Source organism: Crotalus tigris, unplaced genomic scaffold, assembly GCF_016545835.1.
Source record: "Crotalus tigris isolate CLP2741 ecotype Arizona unplaced genomic scaffold, ASM1654583v1 scf7180000017630.2799268, whole genome shotgun sequence".
Lineage (NCBI taxonomy): Eukaryota > Metazoa > Chordata > Lepidosauria > Squamata > Viperidae > Crotalus > Crotalus tigris.
The window spans coordinates 2,454,352-2,475,071 of NW_024096524.1; the positions used below are offsets into that span (position 1 = coordinate 2,454,352).

The 20,720-nt window shown below is 37.9% G+C and overlaps 1 protein-coding gene across 7 annotated transcripts in view; it reads right to left on the reverse strand.

Moving 5' to 3' along the window:
• Positions 1 to 20,720, reverse strand: part of PALM2AKAP2 (PALM2 and AKAP2 fusion) — a 260,194-nt gene that overhangs the window by 90,614 nt on the left and 148,860 nt on the right. For 6 of the 7 annotated variants that reach the window (XM_039334431.1, XM_039334428.1, XM_039334430.1 and 3 more), the window contains one exon: positions 2,158 to 2,225. In XM_039334431.1, coding sequence (XP_039190365.1) covers positions 2,158 to 2,225 — 68 coding nt within the window. Of the gene's footprint in view, positions 1 to 2,157; positions 2,226 to 7,583; positions 7,711 to 20,720 lie in introns of those variants that run through there. The other variant, XM_039334435.1, reaches the window with a different exon arrangement.

A 20,720-nucleotide genomic window follows, 5' to 3' on the forward strand; every position in this document is an offset into this window, starting at 1 on the left:
TGAAATGGCCCAAATCTAAATATACACCAGGGGATTGCTTTCAGCCCAGGGTAGCTAAGCAACAGTAACTGAAATCCTTCCTTTTGCCAACTGCCATTATGAAAGAACCCATTGACCCTTTAAGAAGAGTAGCAGAGAGACCTGGTAACCTGCTTATTAGTCTGTTGGAATGCGGTGTAAAGAAACCAGTGGTCTCCTGACTGCCATCCCAAGATTATTCGTGGACCATTTTTTGCCTTAAGAAATTAAAGATTTGGCTAATGCTGAGTTCAGTGGAAGTTTCTTCCAGGGATAAATATACAGTAAGGTGGGGGGTGTAGTTGATCTCCAACTCTCCGTATATCCAGACAGCATTGTGAATGATGCAGAAAACTAAGAGTTGATTTTCTCCATCCTTCACTGTCCAGCAACATCTGGACAGAGCTCAGCAACATCTGGACAGCTGAGGACTCCTTACACTATCTATAGAGAAATCTAAACATCTTCTTTTGCTGTTGATACGGATATATGAAAGACAGGAAAACAGGGGTTATTTAAGTAAGACCCAATGAGGATAATAATATAAGACATTGTATCACATAGTTCCTATGTTAAAATAGTAATTTTAATAATAAAATTGTTCCATTACCCTGGCCTATCCCACCCTGTCAGGCAGGGAAGGTATGTTGCAGATCTGTCATTGTCCCCGCCCTATGTAATATTTCCCCCACAGAGATGAGGTATGACCCCATGCCCCTGCTCTTCCAAAAAGCAGTAAAACATGGCTCTGCAGCCTTGAATGGAGAGCCCAGAGGAACACACAGACATGCAGCTGGTTGGAGCCCTGAGAGACTTCCTTTGCTTTTTAAACTAATTTTTACAGGGTTCAATCATCATTGCCTCTTTAAATTCTACATTTTAAAAAAAAATTCTTATATGCTGTTCTATATATTTTAACATTTTATTGTAACTGCCCAGCATCCCTCTTTGAGGGAGATAGGAGGTTCAAAAATGTGAAAAATAAATAAATAAAAAAGAATCAAGAAATCAAACCCCCACTAAAAAAGACTTTTCAATATTTAAGCAAGAAAAATATCAGAGCAGATTCATGACTATGGAAAGATCTTAGTCACAAGTAGAACACCATAGTAGAAGACTAATTGAAATATAAGAACTACCAAGATTATCAAAAGATCAGCCAACAGTTGTCTTTAAGTCTTTGTTTCTGTCTTCATTAAAATTCAAAGCTAATTTATTTTATGTATTTATTATATATTTATTCAATTTCTATAGTTGCCTATCTCAGCCCAATTGACTGGTCAAATTATATCTGCAAGCCTCTTGCCAAATGAAACTAAGAGTTAATTGAGGGTTAAGTGTTAGAAGATCTGCAGTTTATTGTTGAGCCTGGGTGATAAATTGGATAATGGAATGGAGTTTCCACAAGAAAATGGGCAAACGGGCACGAAGCTCCACTTGCGCAAGCAGAGGGTGTTTGAACAGAGGGTATTTGTGCTCGTGTGTGAAGTTCCACTAGCATAAGTGGAGGGCACTAGTGTGCAAAGCTCCATTTGTGTGAATGGAGCTTCATATACGCGGGCTTGCCCATTTCGCCACAGCCCAGTTTTGAACAGGCCGCGGCCTGGTAGTGGACTGCAGCCAGTGGTGGGATTCAAATACCTGGACAACTGGTTCTATTATGTGATGCAGGCCTGGGCCTCCTATGCCTAGAACGGATTTCTGGAAGTGGCATCAAGCACTTTTGGTGGGCTGTTCTAGGCCTGGGAGGCTTCCTCCAGGCCTCAGAGGCCTAGAACAGACTTCCAGAAGTGGTATCCATGCACTTCCAGTGGGCTGTTCTAGGCCTGGAAGACCTCCGAGGCCTAGACTGGACTTTCAGAAGCCAGCTGGTTCTCCGAATTCAGGTAAATTTAGATACCGGTTGTCCAGAACTGGTGCAAACCAGCTGAATCCCACCACTGACTGTGGCCTGGGGGGGGGGGGCTGGGGACCCCTGATAAAAAACATGACTCAGAAGCAGTCTCTTATTTTTGCCTGTTCAAAGTCCCAATCATAATTCTATCTTAGACCAAAGTACAGAATAAAAATAATCACACAGAATACCAATTATTTGGGTAAACATATACATAGGCTGATGTGTAAAATCATATCACTCACCAAAACTGTTGCTTTCACCTGAGGGCTTTCATTGGTATTTTCAGACCACATGATAACTTTCTCTGTCTCTGTGAAGAAATATAGCATTTTTTAAAAAGTTCTATCCACAAGTCAGAGGTCACAGTTTTAAGTCAAAGGGTATTTCTGGGTTTTGAGTAAACCAATAAATGAGTTAGGATATGGCAAATTATACTGTCTAATATAAATTGGGTTTAATGGATTTAATAGTTTTATGTAAATTCAGTCAAAACTAAACTAAATTAATTAAATCCTTTCTATATGATGACTGTGTAGTGTTTTGAATTTGATTCCAGAAAAATGTTTTGAATGAAGCACAGGGGAGTGGGAATATGGTAACTCTTTGTAACTCTTTAAAGCGACTGCATCTTTTTCAATTATCACACAGTTCTTTCCATAGGTACCTTAAAAACTCCCAACAGGTTATTTTCCAACTTCCACATGTTCTTCAGCACCTTTTCTGATCTGACTCTGAAGTATTGCACAGCCTTAGTTAATAATGCTACTTACCATATATTATGACTAAAACCAATAGTGGAGATTTAAGAAAAACTGTTCCAATTTGAATAATAAAAATAATTTAATAGTAGCAACCATAGTAATAGTAATAATAATAGGGACAGATTGGATTCAAACGCTACACTAGTTCAGCTTAACCACAAAAATTTTGGCTTGTATGTTTCAAGTAAGTCTTTAGGAGCAGATGATGAAAGAAATAGAGCAGAAAGTCTGTATCTTTCATCCAAGGGAATCTGAAATCTGCCAGAGTTTTGCACTGTGACGGTTGTGACTTAATTTAAGAAGCTAAACAAATGTGGGGGCCTAACAATCTTCAGGAGGGTGCTGCACTACAACTCCACCCGGAAACAACCCCCCTAGCATGACCAAATATAAGGGATGTCTCAAACTGTGTCCCAGTACCATGAAGATACAGGTTCCTCTAACAAATGGGAAATTTGTTTCTTTTGAAATACAGATTCTTCCACAAGCAAACATGAACTTTCTTTACCTTTGTACACATATCAGTTCTGAAGTACATTTAATTGTTTCAAATAAAGAATAAGCATCCCACTAGGGATGGTCAACTTCCATATTCCGTTGGGCATATATATATAAATCAGGTGACAAAAATAGGAGATGAATTCCATTTTTAGTGTAAAAAAATGTTAAATTTCAGAAGCCTCAGTTTACTGCTATTATTGTGGTGGTTTCCGTCCTATAATTCTGTAAACCAAATCAATCGTCCATCTTGGTCATAAATAAAGCCATCACATGTCTTACATGTCTAATAATTTGTGCCCGGAGGACATTCTAATATCAGAATACCAACTGTGTGTGCCAGAAGAGTAAAGAATGCCAAGTCAGGCTAAGCAACTTTTTAAAACCCTTGTGTATTCCAGAACATGGCCTTAAAAATTTAAGCACACTACCTTCAAAACTGCAGGGGAAATGAGCACTGGTCCATATTGCTTGTGCTAATTTCATTTATCTTTTGCATGGTTTATTCAGTGAGGCATAAGGCCTCCTCAGGCTATCAGCAGTCTCTAACTCAGCATCTTTAGATCCTCCCTGGGTTCTCTGACATTGAGCACATTGCTGACCCACTGGTTTCCTTTGACTCATTAAGGATTTCAGCTGTGAGCGGTACTTCAGATGGCTGATAGACAGCAACAATTAGAGAGGGGGGCACAGAACAGAAACAACACTGAAGACTCTCTGCTTAGAGGCAAAGGGAGGGCAGAGATACAGAATTACTGGGAGGATTTCATTTGGCGAGGTTTGTATGTGGAGGAGAATGGAGAGATAGCAGAAAATGGATACAGCATGGCTGTCCAAACCTTTGGCTTGCCTGGACTGCATTGAGTGAAGAATTGTCTTGGGTCACATACAAATTATGTAATATAGTTAATGTATATAAATCACATAATAATGTTAGAAGTTTACAATCTTATGGGGCTGCAATATTATTTGTCCAGGGCTGCATGCAGCCTGTGGGCTGCAGATTGGATGTGCCTGGGATACAAAGGGCTGAGAGCTATCAAAGGAAATCATTGGTTAAGACAGGAAGTTCACTAGCTTTAACCATATGCTTCCAATCACCCCTTTCATCAGGCAAAGCTTTATTTTGCCCTTAAATGCAACCTAGAGATATTTTTTACTAAATAATAATGTAAATCACTGACATCAAGAGACATGTGTGCATTTTATTATTAATAATGAATCAAAGAGAAATAATAGGGGTTTGGAGAGATGGTTAGGAAGAAGAAGGAAAGGATAATGTTTTTTCAGCTTCACTCTGTATCAGTGCTGTTAGACGATTAGCAGTCAGTTGTAGGGGAGTTTGAAAATGTCTAATCATTTTTTAGACTGACATGAACTGCCTAGATTTCAAACGTATCCTCAAAGAAACTTTATTTTATTTGGTAGTTGTTTGAAAATTTGCATCATGGTGAGAATCCAAATATCCTACTCTTAATAGTGTGCTGTTTTAGGAACATAGAAACCTGTTTTCTGCTGAGGCAAACCACTAATTCATCCTCCCAATACTGTCTACAACTAGGTACAAATTACCTTTGGACTTGCCTTTAGAAAGAGTAGTCACATAGTGGAAGGGAGAGAGAGAGAAGGAGAAGAGATGAAGGAAGGAAGGAAGGAAGGAAGGAAGGAAGGAAGGAAGGAAGGAAGGAAGGAAGGAAGGAAGGAAGGAAGGAAGATTCAGCTGAAGAAACTCCTTTACAACAGCTTCAGTGGTGGGATTCAAATATGTGAACAATCGGTTCTCTGTGTGGATGCCGCTTCTGGAAGTCCATTCTGAGTCTGGGCAACAAAATTTTAGCTACAGGTTCTGCTGAAGTGGTACAAACTGGCTGAATCCCACCACTGAACAGCTTCCTTTGAGATGTAACAGAAGTGAGAGAGGTTATAGGCCGCTGGAGAGGAGATGATTAAATCATCCAAAAAAACAACAACAACAACCAAACAAACACCAGACATTCCTACACATACAGTTCTGATTACCTTTCTTATAAGTAATGATAAAGTATTGTGTGGAAATCAGGCCATCATATCTGACTTAGCTATGTGTGTGAATTCAGTCACAGATCCCTCCTTTGCCGCCCAACAGAAATGAAAGAAAGGAGTTCCATATTTAAGGATGAAGCTTTTCAAAACACTTGATTCTGGATATTTTTATTTTAGAAAATGAAGCACCAACCAGAGAAGCATTATTTTGGCAGATGGGGAAGGTTCTAACACAATATCGAGGGACTGTTGAGGATGCATTGATGCATTGATGCCGAAGGCCTTTAATGAAATGGAACTAAAGCCAACTATATGCTGCTGCTTTTCAGCCTAGCAGGCTGAGGAAGGCTCCTTAATTTGAGGAAGACTCCTTAATTTGAAATTCAAGGATTAGATTGAAAAATGGAACCTGGTGAGAGAAAAATTAAGTGATTTGGCAGGATTTTGTTATATGAATATTTCTTGAAGCAAATAAAACCTAAGACTTGCTGAGCTGGATGAAGACAACAGTCTCTCTAACTCAGCATCTTTCCCACAGGGTGACCAATCAAATGCTTATATAGGCAAGATACAAACAAAATAGCACCTTTCTGTTACCTTAGCAACTGGTCTTGACAAGCTTAATACTTCAAAAGGAAATATATGGTACTAAAGGAAATATGTGGCTTTTATGACCATTGATAGCTTTACCTTCAAATTATTTCCCCAATCCTCTCTCAAAGCCATCCGTACTGATTATCTCTTGTAATACACCTAACAACAAAACTGCTGCAAGAATGGAGTGAAGAAATATAGGTAGTCCTTGATTTATAACCACAGTGGAGCCCAGAATTTCTGTAGCTAAGTGAGACATTTGTTAAGTGAATTTTGCCCCATTTTACGATCTTTCTTGTCACAGTTGTTAAGTGAATCACTGCAGTTGTTAAGTTGGTGACACGGTTGTTAAGTGAATGTGTCAGAAAGTTGCAAAAGGAGGTGACAGGACCCCAGGGCAATCCGTCATAAATATGAGTCAGTTGCCAAGCGTCTGAATTTTGATCATGTGACCACGGGGATGCTGCAACAGTCATAAGTGTGATAAACAGTCATAAATCACTTTTTCCGTGCCGTTGTAACTTTGGTGACTAAACGAACTGTTGTAAGTCGAGGGCTGTATTTTACAGGGTAATGCAAAACTTCAGAGAAGTATTTTGTGTCAAGCTACTACACCTCTAAAAAGCATGGCTCTGAGATCCTCTCTGAGATTCTTTTCCATCACTTCAATGGTCTTCTGTCAGTACTTCTAGAGATGCTGAGGGAGGCTCAAGGCAGGATATCAAGTGCCTCAGTAAGATCCATCATGTCAGCACACTGCCTCAACAAGATGGATGGTGTTTGGCTAAAAGGCCTTGGGAAAGTATGCATAGTCGCCTCCTATTGGTCAAATATTTTGCCCCGAACCTCCTATCATTCAGCTTAACTGGATGAACCTAAATCCAGTTACTACACCAAAATGGCTCTCATTATTTATATAATCACCCCTCAAGTCTACCATTGGTCATATGTGAGTATAGTTCTGACCTCAGAGGGCTGCTGGAGGGATCCCTGAGAAACTGTGAACATTCAGTCGGAAGCACTACACGACTGTTATATTACAATGAAACAGCTTAATGTTACTTGACTAGTATCATCCTGAATAAGTATGTAACAATGCTCCCTGCTTTGTGGATCAAAGCTATTGATTGCAGCTATTGCTTGTATGAAAGCTATCAACAATAGCAGGTTAGATCATACAGTACTCTACAGAGTTACTCATTCGTCCTGAAGAAGGAGTCACCAGAGTGAAAGAAAAGAGGTTGCCAAGGAAACCATTTTGCAATTTAGTAGTGGCTTGAAACATATCCAAGAAATAATGTCTGTTGTCATAGCCTTGAGTGTCTCTTGTAAACCTGCTTCAAGTCATCAAGTGGTTAGAAAGGGCCATTAGAAAGATGGTTTCCCTGAAGCCCAGAGCCATTGTACATCATTTTCCTTTTACATTCAGGGCATGCATGTGGATGATCCATGTCTTTTCTTTAAGCAGTCACTCAACAGGCCAGTTGATTTGAATACTAAAGTGGCTGGACTGTGTGCATGTGCATGTAGAAAGGCCCCATTTATTACCGGGACTCCTGACAGTCATATCTGAAGCAACTGGGGGCAACTATTAAGAGTGAGCTACAGTATATTTATTTTGTTTCCCACAAAGGTTAAATAAATAGGTATTTTTCAAAGATTTTGGACTACAGTTGTGAGAAGCAGCAGGTGCCTGATGCTCTTTCCCATTGTGTTTAATGGGCTACATCTGCATGGAGACACTAGACAAGATCATTCTTTGCTTTGGGGTTAGTGATCAACAATGTACTTACGAAACCCAGTTGCACATTTCACCCCCCAGCCAATCATGCTGTCAAAATCCTGGTTCAGTATCTGGCGCCTGTGTGGTTCTGGATGGGGAGATACAAACTCAGGGTCAATCATGACTGAGTGGCTGTGTTTATTTAGACCCCTTGGCTATTCCATCATCAGTTCTCATTGGGACTGCATTTCTGCATTCAAGATTTGTACACAATCTGGGGCTCCTCTTGGACTCACAGCTCCTGCTTGAAAAGCAGATGGGAACTGGCCATAGAATCTTTGCACAGGTAGTTATGCCATTTCCTAGATCAGGTAGTCATTCATATACTAGTCATTTCACAAATGGATAACTGTAAATTGTCTATATGGGGCTGTCCTTGAAAACCATCTAGAAGCTACGGCTGATCTAGAATGTGGCATCGTGAATAGCGATGGAGGCATCAAGTTATGCTCACATGACTTCACTGCTTTGTGAGCTGCACTATTTACTATTTGGCTTCTGGGTGCAGTTCAAAGTGCTGGTTATCACTGTAAAAGCACTTCATGGCATAGGGCTGGGCTACATGAGGGACCACTTAGCATGGGACAATCAATCAGAGTAGGTGCCCTCTGCTCCCCTTGATTGAACAATGTAATCTTATGGGATGCCAAAAGTGTCCTTTTTTTTCTTGTAGTGCTTGCATTCTGGAACAACATGAGAGATTTTCACCCATATGATTTAGTGCTTAAGCAATCACTAAAAAAAACTGGCTGTTCTTTCAGGCACTGGCATAGGGTGTTTAATTATGTTTGATTTTATAGCAGCTTGTATTGTTCTTCCAGTCAGTTATGATTTTTTTTGTGTGTACTCTTTTTCTTTTTTATTTGTAAGCTGCTCAGAGTCACTAAGAATTGTCAGGCAACTTCAAAAATGGATAAATAAATAAAAATAAAACAAGCATGACTCTCATAGTCTCTTTCCTAGGAGAAGTGGATGGAAAATGAAGTCCAAACCATGGAAATGGTATTAGGATTGACTCTGTACGAGTCTAATAACAGCTTAGCGAATTCTTCAGTTTTGCCAGCATTGCTCGCGATACTCTTTGGGGCACTTGTCAGAAAACAGAGGATGATAAGTATTTATTTAGATGAGAAAACCACCAGGGGTGTACATTAGGGGAAGCCAAAACAATCTCATAAAGTAAGCCACTTCTGTTTTGTGGTCCAAAAGACAATAATAGATTCATATAGTCAATCAAGAACAGTTTTCCCAGTTGTTATGGCGGGAAAAGAGTTTCCTTTTAAGCCAGGGTCTATCCCATTTTGAATCTGTAACAAGAGGGTTGCTGGTGTTGTTGATGAATTTCCATTGTTTCTGTTCAATCAAGAAGAAAACCCTTTTTTTAAAAAAAATTATTCCTCATTCTGAAACAAGATTCTTTGAGGAGTTTCTTTTCCTACCTGATATTTGATAAAGCTGTGAAAATGAAATCATTCCACTGTGGTTTAATGGTGGCCATCTTGGTGAGGAGGCATGAATTTTCACATATTTTTCCATTTAAGTGTTAGTCTACAGTTTAGGGTGGGCAATAAAAACTGAAAAATAACTACGTACATTGTTAAGAGGATATGACTGACCTCATATCATTTGCAAAACTAAAATGAGAATGGAGAGGGATATAGTTGTTAATTATATAAAGTATAACAAAACATTGATTTTTGCAGATTGAAAAAAATGGGAAGATACCTATAGTGGTGATTAATGATCACAATAAAGATAATAAAGAAACCTGATTACAACAGGATAAATTAGGAAATGATGTAAAACTGAGCATCATGTAATAAATCTGACATTTCCCCCCCCCCCAGGACACTTGATTTCACGATATTGGTCTGGATAATGACTAGCCATCACTTTTGCATTTTTTTCTTCAGTTCATATCCATACATGCATCACATGGAGTACTACATGAGAAATGATTAAGTTTTTATTAAGATAATTGATACCTTGTTCTTCAATGTTCAGAACTGTATAACTTTATTTAATATCTTAGTTTCACTGGTATTAAGGGGACTTAATACCAGAAATTCAGTTTATTTATATTAGGCTATTTGCTGCGTTCAGTCTTGTCATCTCTTTTTTGACTATGTCTAGCTTGCCTTGATTCATGGATCTTACATTCCAGGTTCCTATGGAGAAAAAATCTTTACAGCATTGGACTTTCCTTTCACCACCAGATATATCCACAGCTGAGCGTCCTTTCGGCTTTGGCCCAGTCGCTTCATTCTTTCTGGCGCTACTAGTACTAGTCTTCTGCTCTTCCCCAGTAGCATATTGGACACCTTCCAACCTGAGGGGCTCATCTTCCAGCGTCATATCTTTTTGCCTTTTAGTACTGTCCATGGGGTTTTCATGGCAAAGATACTGGAGTGGTTTGCCATTTCCTTCTCCAGTGGATCACATTTTGTCAGAACTCTCTGCTATAACCTGTCCGTCTTGGGTGGCCCTGCACGGCATAGCTTATAGCTTCATTGAGTTACGCAAGCCCCTTCGCCACGACAAGGCAGTAATCCATAAAGGGATTACTGGGAAAGATTGAGGGCAATAGAAGAAGGGGACGACAGAGAATGAGATGGCTGGATGGAGTCACTGAAGCAGTAGGTGTGAACTTAAATGGACTCCAGAAGATGGTAGAGGACAGGAAGACCTGGAGGAACGTTGTCCATGGGGTCGCGATGGGTCGGACACGACTTCGCAATTAACAACAACATTTGCTGCGTATATCATTGATGTTGATGATTTTCTATTATTTTTAGGGATTCAAGCTATACCAGTTGAATAATAGCAATTTTTTTCTGTGGTATTCAAATAATAATTTTGTTTGAAGCCCTAACCTAACACCCCCTATCTTATAGTGTCGTATTCTTCCTATTACCCCAATTCCTGAACAAGATACTGTTATTGATGCTCCTTTTACTGTCACAATTATTAATTAGAAAGGCTATTGTTATTATGACTTTTCCTTACTCTAAAGTAAACCCTATAATATATACAAAAGAAATTCATGAAAAAAATTGAGAAAAGTATTCAAGAATAAAAAATAAATAAATTGTCTTTAAATGTACATAGTTTTTAATTTTAGATATTGTTATTAGAATATGAGGTTTTGCAGTTTTTATTGGTTTTACTCTTGAAGTTTTCTTTGTAAAGCAAAGTTATAAAATTTCCTTATGAACTTCTGTTAGATTTGTCCACTTTTTTCCAGTTTGCCCTTTATTTTTTCCAAGAAAATACGTTTAACATAGAGCCTATAATGTCCAATCAGATAATTTTTTGAAAATTGGAAATTTTCAGAAGAATGAAAAATAACAATAATATAGCCTCTCACTTTAACCCAGCCACAAGTATGTAGTATGCTTATTCAGAGGGCTTTATTTCAGTCAATCACTTAGCAACATATGCGAAACACTTTTTCATTTAAAACCATTCCCTCAAGACACAGAAAGGAAACAAATATATTGGATTGACTCCAATAATTCTTCTTTTCAACCTTAAGGCTTCTATTTATCTTGACAGCCAGTTCAAAAACATCTTACTCATATTAAATACTACTTTCCTTTTTTTTTTTTTTTAGCTTCAGAGTCATCTATAAATGCTCTGTGCTTTTAAAGGCTGCAATTCTATGCATCTTTTCCTGGGAATAAGCACTATGACCCCAATGGGTATAGCTTCTGAGTACACACACACACACATGGATACTGAGCAACAGCTTTGACTGTAGATCAGCTTAGAAGGAAAGAACTATATTTAAACATAAACTCATGTCCTCATAATGACTCTTCCTTTGAAAGCATCATGTCAAGAATGATAAAACTCCAAGATCACACAGCAAATATATGGGTCTAAACATTTAAAGTGCACTTCAATGCTATCCAGTCATTCTTTGGTAAGTGATGGATTATAAACATCAGATACTCATCTTTCCTCTACTACATGAAAAGCAGCATTATATTGTCATGGGCTAGATTTTTAAAAATAACATCTGCCAATATAATTGTATAATTAATATACCTCTATTGTAATTGTGTTAGTTCTACTATAATTATGGATTCAGTGCTTTCATTTTTAAGGGAAATATATTTTAACAATATTTCTGGTTTAATAGGAAAAACACTGACTTTGTTCGTTAGTTGTTCTGACTTTCCTCAAGATTGAGTCAAGCCATTTGAATTTGTCAATTTGTGTAAGTGTTGTTATACATTGAACTATGCTGCCATAACTACTGACCTTCAGATGAGACCCTCTCTGGCTGATGTCATTGTAGAGGGCTCATAGTTAAGCGCTTTGTAGCCAGAAGGTATCACACTCATTGTCATAAGAAGAAAAAATATTCTTGCTGGATCAATTCAAAACCCATGTTTTATTTCTTATAGGGTGAACTCAGATATACTTGCAAGCAAAAAAACCCAAAAGCCCTCTCTGTTACCATTGTTCTTCTGCAACCTACAAATAACAATGAGTCTTCAACACCGATGGCTGTTGATAGGCTTGTTCTTCACAAATCTAGTCAATCCCTTTTTAAAGTCATCCATGTTGGTAGCCATCATCTGAACTCTATAAATTAAGCATCTTGTGAAGAAATGCTTTTGGGGGGGGGGGAGAAATCTGTTGTAAATGCATGTAAATTTCTATTTAATAAGCTTCATAATGTTGTTTTGAGAATGGGAGAAAATTTTCTCCCTAACATGCACAACACTCTTCATCTTCATTAGGTTTCCCTAAGAGTTTCAAAAATTCTTTCCACAAAATAAGTGTGACAGAGTTTTCTGATAGTTTTGATTGTCCTCAGCTGCACTTTTTACAACTGTATTGTATCAATCAATTTTACTTACAGCCAGAAGGCCATAAAAGCTAAATTATAAGCTTTTTCAAATGCATTCAGTTTTACATCTATGAATGTCAGGGCATTACAGGTAATCCTTGACTTATGACCACAACTGGGATCAAATTTCTGTTGCTAAGCAAGATGATTGTTAAGTGAACCATTGGGTTATTAAGCAAATTCAGCTTGGCCCATTGACTTTGCTTGTCAGAAGCCATCTGGGAAGGTCGCATATGGCGATTACATCATCCTGCAATTCTGCAACCATTGTAAATACATGCTGGTTGCCAAGCACCCGAATTTGGATCACATGATAATGGGGATGCTGTGATGGTCATAAGTGCGAGAATCAGTTATATGTTTTTTGTGAAAGGTTAAATGATTGAATGTGGAGGACTAGCTGTAAATGTGAAAGGTTGTTAAATGAATGATTGTTAAGTTGAGGACTAGCTGTATAAGGTTGGCTGTTTTACTTTTAGTTACTGAATGTGGCTTTTCTATGCTGATGACACCAAAATAATTTTTCCTGAGTTACAGATATCAGAGATCCCATGCAATGTGTCTGGTGATGTTAAGTTTTTTCGCCCCAATATGTGTTAATTTATATTTGTTTATATTGGATTGCATTTATCATTTCGCTGACCATTCACCCAACTGAGCAGATTTTTCCAAAATATTTCACATTCACATTTGATTTTTACCTCATGAATAGTTTTATTTCATCTCAAACCTTGCCTGGCTCTCTGTTTATCTCTCAACCAAAATCATTTATGAACAAGTTAAAAACACTGGTCCCAATAGAACCTTGAGGAATTCCTTTCTTTCCTTCCACTATTGAGAAAATTGGGTGTTTATTCCTACTCTTTTTCTGTTTTTAAGTCAGCATAAAGTACAAATAGCTAGGTTTTCCTATTCTATGACTGCTATATTCATTCATTGGCCTTTGCTGAGGTACTGACCTTCTGTTATCCATACGGTAGCTAATTTTTTTGTGTTTCTGTATTAAAAATAAAACAACATATGTAAGGCTGAACAGTTCCCCTCCCCCACTGAATTATATTTTTATGTGAACAACTGATTATTGAGAAATTGAAAATGAGTGGAACCTGAATGATTTACGTATTTTTGCTAGGATGTAAATTCACAATTAAGCTTTTGGGGAACTCTCTGGAGATGCCACCAAAATCTGGTGATTTGTTGTATAGTTTCTCAAAATGTCCTTGAATAAGGTTTCAGTATCAACAGATTTATCTCAAATTGTTTGTTTCTTTGTAATAGCTTTTCTGGTACAGTTGGTGCTTCTTTTTTTTATTTCCTTCTTATGTTAGGCTTTCTGTTTCTGGAAAGAAAGCCTTTCAGCTTTCACAAATTCCTGATCAATACTAGAAAGCCTGAAATATGTTTCTACAGTGTTTAAAAAAGGAATTATCAAGAAGATGAATAGGTTCATGGATTGGCTATGGCATGGCTTAACCATGATTTGAATAAGCCACAATCAGCTGGATTTTTATATGTGTGTTTATTCATATGTATATAAATTTGAATATTTTATTTTTTACCTAAATATTTTAATTTTTATAGAGAAAAAATATAAAAACAGAAAGAAGATGTAAAAAAAGTAAAAAAGGGGGAAATTGTGCCACAGTTAAATAAAATGTCTAACAGATTGCTAAATCTATCTTAGGAAAAAATAAAAATAATTAATAATTCTCTAACATTATAGCATATCACAAAATCAGTGAAAGAGAAAATAAATTTATTCAATTGATTTTTTTTGATTAGTAGCAAAAATTGCCTTTTCCAAAGCTAAGCTAATACACGTAATCCTTGGCTTACAGTAGTTTGTTTAGTGAATGTTTGAAGTTAAAAGGCATTGAAAAAAGTGACTTGTAACTGTTTTCACACTTACGACATTGCAGCATCCCCATGGTCACATGATCAAAATTTGGATGCTTGACAACTGGTTCATATTTATTGAAGTATTCCAGGTCATGTAATCACTTTTGGCGATGTTCTGACAAAGTCAATGGGGAAACCAGATTCACTTAACAACTGTAGCAAGAAAGGTTGTAAAATGGGGCAAAACTCACTTAATGAATGTTCCATTTAGCAACAAAAATTTGGGGCTCAGTTATTGTTATAAGTCAAGGACTACCTGCTCAAAATTGGGCAGGATACACATTATGTAAATAAAAAACAAGTTTAAAATTTCAAATTCTTCCAGATTTATACTGGTGTTCGAATCCGTTTCGGTGACTCAGTTGTCTCAAATTCAAATCACATTCGAATTCCTATGAAAATTATTTTTCTAGTTTACCTATGTGGCTAGATGTACACCAAAATGCTGTTAACGGATATGCATTTTCTATGATGGAAATAATGAACTAATCAGTTCTGGCTTTACTGACTTTATACCAGCATTAGGAATGGGATTTTCAACACAGAGATTATTACATTGGGAGATTTTAGTTCTAACCTATCTTTTTTCACCTTTGGTGGGCAGCCCATATAATAAACCATGTTTTTCAAGAACCCAGTGTATATGTTCATCTCAGCATCATGGGAAATGGAAACAAGATTACTTGAATGTCAGTATAATCTAATCCAACTTTTGGCTAAAGGATATGTGTGGATGAAAAAAACAGAGTGGAACATCTTCTCTAGCTCATCTAAAGTCTGATGATATATTTGATCTAGCATTGCATAAAGTAGTTTGCAAAATCAGAATCAAACAAAACTGATTCTTGAGGGAATTACAATTATGGACAGTACATAATTTCCGAAAGTGAATGGAAATATTATCCAGAGATCATAGTTCATCTGTCATTAACTAAGGGTAGTAAAGAGCATTCCCTTTATAGTTATTATACTGGTCTTGTGTTTGGTCTTGGACTATAAATAGATTTTAGTTTCCATTAACTGTTGGTGCTTTTCCCCATTTTTTTTTAAATACCATTTGAAAAATAGGTTCATGGTTTGTATCTATCCTGTCAAATGTGGCCCAGAGAAACCTATAACGTCCTGCTCTGATATTACTTTACATGAAAAATACTAGTAAATGGATATAAATAAATAAATTTGCCTATTGCACTCTCCCAGCAATTCTATTTTACCTGCTTTGCTTTTCAGAAACATAGATAACATTGGGAAGGGTAATCTGGCACATGGGCCTGCAAGTAAGCAAGAAATACAAAAAGTTTATCTTCCTGCAAATTTTGTGTATTTAGAAATCTAAACTATGAAATTGTTGTCTAGAATTCCTTTTTTGGTCTGTATTTGGAGTAAATCATTTTCCATATACCAATAATGGCAAAAGATAAAATGCCAGCTGAGTTTCCTGCTCAAATCATGGACCCATTTAGCCCATTGTTTTCCAGTAGCAATTTCCCTAATTTAGGCACCCCAGAAGGCTTTTAAGTAGGAAATCAAGGGCCTCCCAAAGACACAGCTGAGCCTGCCTTGACTTGCTTTGCTTTTTTTTTTTTTAAATCCACATCATTAAGAGGTACTCTTTCTTTGAATTTCTTAGTTTTACAATGGCTATAAATGCTACAATTAAGGCCCCCTGTATTGAGCAATTGAGTAACAATTAACCTGAAAATGTATACCTGGCTTTACCCGTCAAGAAGGAAAGCTTTGCTCCACATCAGAGAGAAGGTATTTGTGACTCCATTCTTCTGCTTTATTTACTGTTCTTATCAAAAGGGATTTGTTTTTTTTAAGAACGGTTAACGGCCTATGGCAAGTAAAGCTTAGTAGTCCCATTTTCTGCTTTGATGTTCATTCTGTTTATTTGCCCTAAGTCACCAACATCTAATATTAAATTGTGGAAGAGGAAGAAGTGTATTTTGAACCACTCTTAATGCTTTCATCTCCATGTGACCCAGAGTTCCCTAACACTTCTTTTAGTAAACATTGAGCGTCTTGGGGAGCTACTAAATGTCAACTGATTTCAATTGTCTGTAGGTCTCTTCATGGGCAACTCAAGGCTCTCAAAATGAAGACAGAACTATACATGGTGATCCTCACCTTTCTGTTCTCTGCATTTGCTTGCTTTGGGTTTTCCTCTCAGTGCAAGTATACATTTATTAAACTTATCAACTTTATAGGGCCAGGGATTAGAAGTAGGTTCTACTGGCATGTGACTGACTGAAGGAAAGAACCATTACAGTTAGACCTCGACTTACAACAGTTCAGTGACCATTCAAAATTACAACGGCACTGAAAAAAGTGATTCATGACCATTTTTGATACTTAGGACCATTGCAGCATCCCCATGGCTATGTGATTTACCTTTGGATGCTTGACAGCTGATTCGCATTTGTGATGGTGGCAGTATCCCAGAGTCATGTGATCCCCTCCTGCGACTTTCTGATGAGCAAAGTGAAAGGGGAAACCAAATTCACTCAGCAACTGTGGCTGTAGCAAGGTTGTAAAATGGGATAAAATTCTTTAACAATTGTCTTGCTTAGCAATGGAAATTTTGGACTTAATTGTAGTTATAAGTCGAGGACGACCTGTATGCAGGATCGTAGTCCAAATCAGGACCCGTCACACCTTGTTAGGGAGGGTTGAACTTTTCCCTCCCAGACCTTTGGATTTTGGAATTTCTCTCTTTTGCTCAAAGGTGGGGAGGAGCCTCCTGCTCTGTCAGTCCTGCTGCAGGTTGTGCTAAATTAATCCTGAAAGCAATGTAGCTTGCCAGATGTAGTGGTCTCCAAGCACTTTTACCTGAATATAGCCTGCCACCATTTTATCCTTCAATAAAAACCGTTTTTCCAAAGTGGTTATTTCTATCTTATACATATGGCCACTTTCTCAGGTTTTATTTAGGAATACAGTTCAGCAACCTCAGGTGTATCGATCAAAAAGAAATTCTGTGAGAAACCGCTCTGAGATTCTCCCTTTTTGGAGGTATGGTCATCCTTCAGGTGCAACAGCAACTGAATTGCATTTCATGAAAAGTGAGAGCATTGAGAGTCATTCCAGATGAACAGAAATATAAAATAGCAGAAATGAAAGGTGGTGGGGGAAAGAGAGAGAAAGAGACCATTGGATTAGTACTTTAATATTTTAGTGAAAGGGGTAAAATCATGTGGATGCAAAACTTTCCCGAGATTACAGAGCCCCAGAAAGAGTGAGAATTACAGAGGAAAAAAAGAAGACAAAGACACAGGTGCAAATGCAGTGAAAAGGCAGCTTTATTTTCTTTTAATACTATACACAGAGAAAGGGGGGGAGGAACCCCAGAAAATAGCCACAGTTACGGCTGGCTGTTGCTGGCAGTGTTTTGTTTTCATTTTATTTGGTCTGTGTCTTTTTTTTTTTATTCTGAAAATCCCTCCCCCCTCCACCCTCAAGCATATACAATCTCAAAAGTACACTTCAGGTTACAATGGACGACAGCAGATATTTTCAGCAACTCTAATCCAGTAGTTTAGCACAACAGTTTACATTTGTCCCTTTTTCCTCTTCTCTAGATGGGAATCTTATTTACATTTGCTCATCAAGAAACTGAGCTACTAAAGGTAAGTATGAAAAAGAAAACAACCTCCCCCAACTCAGCCCAATCTACGTTTTGTCAGTATTTTACACAACATTTTTTTTGAGCCTCTCTTTGTGAAGCCTTCAATTATTTACGGCACACAGAAAAATCTTTCAGGGTTGAACATGGTGTTTTGCACATTGTTGAGAAAAAGTAACAGCAGTAGCCATTTTTATAGGGGCTTCTTTTTTGCTCGGGCCAATAGATAATACTACCTGCTACCACCACCTTGGTTAAAAGATACAGCTTTTTTCTGCACATCACTCACATTTAATGGCACCTCTTTCTGAGTAAAAGTATAAAGGATCAGCTGAAATTTTATGCATATGCCCTCAGAAATGGGACTCACTAAATCCAGAGAAAACATATGTAAGTATGTACACTGTTTTGAAAACAGACCCATTAAAATCATAGGTAGTCCTCGACTTAAAACACTTTGTTTAGTGACCATTCAAAGTTACAACAGCACTGAAAAAGAGTGATTTATGACCATTTTTCACACTTATGATTGTTGTAGCATCCTCACAGTGACGTGATCAAAATTTGGATGCTTGGAGACTTGTTCATATTTATGACAACTGCAGTCTCCTAGGGTCATGCAGCCTTCTGACAAGCGAAGTCAATGGGAAAGCCAGATTCACTTAACAACCTGTTACTAACTTAACAACTGCAGTGATTCACTTAACAACTACGGCAGGAAAGGTCATAAAATGGGGCAAAACTCACATAACAACTGTTTCGCTTAGCAATAGAAATTTTGGACTCAATTGTGGTCGTAAGCTGAGAATTATCTGTAATAACTCTTTCTGAATAAAGAGAATTGGACGGAGTGGCTACAATCCTAAACACATTTTCTTGGAATGCATGGGGCTTACATTTATTTAAATAGGTTTAGTATTGACTGCTGACATTGTAGCTTTCCACTTTGAACTGGATATATGCATCTGATATATGCATGTACACATTTCTTGTGACTCTGGAGCTGTATAAAAACCACTTAGGGGCTAATGCATACACTACACTTTTAAATGTTCACCTTTTAAGTAGGGATTATGATTAGGTTTTTAACAGCAAAGTTGAGAGACCTTTCTGTTGTGCCCTACTGATGGGGAGAGGGGATGGTTCTGCATGAGTGTGATAGGTGAGTGTGTGCATGCAGTTTCATTTGCATAAGCGGTGGGTATGTGCGCCTGTGCAAATGGAGCTGGGCATGAACACTTGCCCGCTGCTCACTCAAGTGGAGCTGCACTTGCCTGCAGCCCAGTTTCAAACAGGCCGCAGCCAGGGGCTTGGGGAGCTCCAATTTAAGTTACAGTCTCAAATTCAAATAGTCTAATTGTTGTCAAGCATGTACTCTAAAACTAAAAGTACAATGCATAGGACAGAGCTGGGAAGCAGCATCTAACTCTCTTCCTGTGGCACAATCTAATATCCACATGGTGAGTGTTGACATCGAGGATCTGTTACTGGGTAGGCTGAAACTTGTGATCATATGGGATTTCTACCTGCAAAGAAGAGCACATGCAAAAAACCTGCAATGCTCAGGGAAGAAAAAAAAGCCAGAAGATATGGTGCCATCCTGTGATTTATTAAATAATCTCTACAGGGGTAATTCTCTGAAGAGAGAATGTCTTAACAGAGTCGTGAATCAAGATTTTAGATAGGTGACAAGATCTGTTACTTCCCACTGCTGTCTCTAAGAAAAATCGTATTTGTGGAAAACAGTGCTTGAGGCTAATTTAGGGCTGATCGTGTTTTGATTTTCACCCGTGTAAACTTTTCATATACATTCTTAGGCAACAACACTGGATAGCTGAGGCTTGTGAATCTTTCCCTTACAACTGCTCCTGACTGATAGTTTGTTTTCCTCCACTCAGGATTCAAGACCAGAAACAAAGTACACTGGGAAGGGAACATCGTGGAATTACTTCAGGTGTGAATTGAATAGAATCTATTTTGAGAGGATTGTACAACAATGTAGAAATATAAAACCAATTTGCAGATTTATGTTAATGCTGTATAATTGCTGAAGGTGCACATAGCCCAAGTTATCAGGCTGAATAGCCAGAGCCACAAAACCAGTTTTTAAACCAGTTTTGTAGTATCTCATCCTTAAATAACCTTACAACGCTGTCCTCATGCTCTTCAATGTGTGTGGAGATATTTGTTTTAATCTCTTACTGTTTGTTAAATTATACCATCTCCTAGCTCAGTGGTTCTCAACCTTTCTAATGCCGCGACCCCATAATACAGTTCCCCATGTTGTGGTGACCCCCAACCACTTATACATCACCGGGTGCCAGGGGCGTGGCCAAAGGAAAGGGGGGGAAAATGGTGGACAGCCTTGTTTGGCGATCCCCATGAAATGGTCATTCGACCCCAAATGGGGTCCCAACCCACAGGCTGAGAACCACTGTCCTAGCTGTTTTATTTAGTATACACATCTAATAATCTATCAACCTTGCTATGAGGGTAAATTTTCAATGTCGAACTGGAGCAATATATCCTAGCAAGAAGAGATCTATTATCACACTTTTACATTCAGTCTCAAGGGTGATAAACATTCTCTTCCTTTCATATAGAATATCAGCTGTCAGTAACATGAATACCTCTATTCAGTGCAAGACAGAACATGATCATGCAATAACATCTCCAATAAATGTCTTGTGTGTAATACAACACTTCTCTTTTTTACATATTCTGGACCAAGACTCCTAGTTACTATAACATGTCATTTCCTT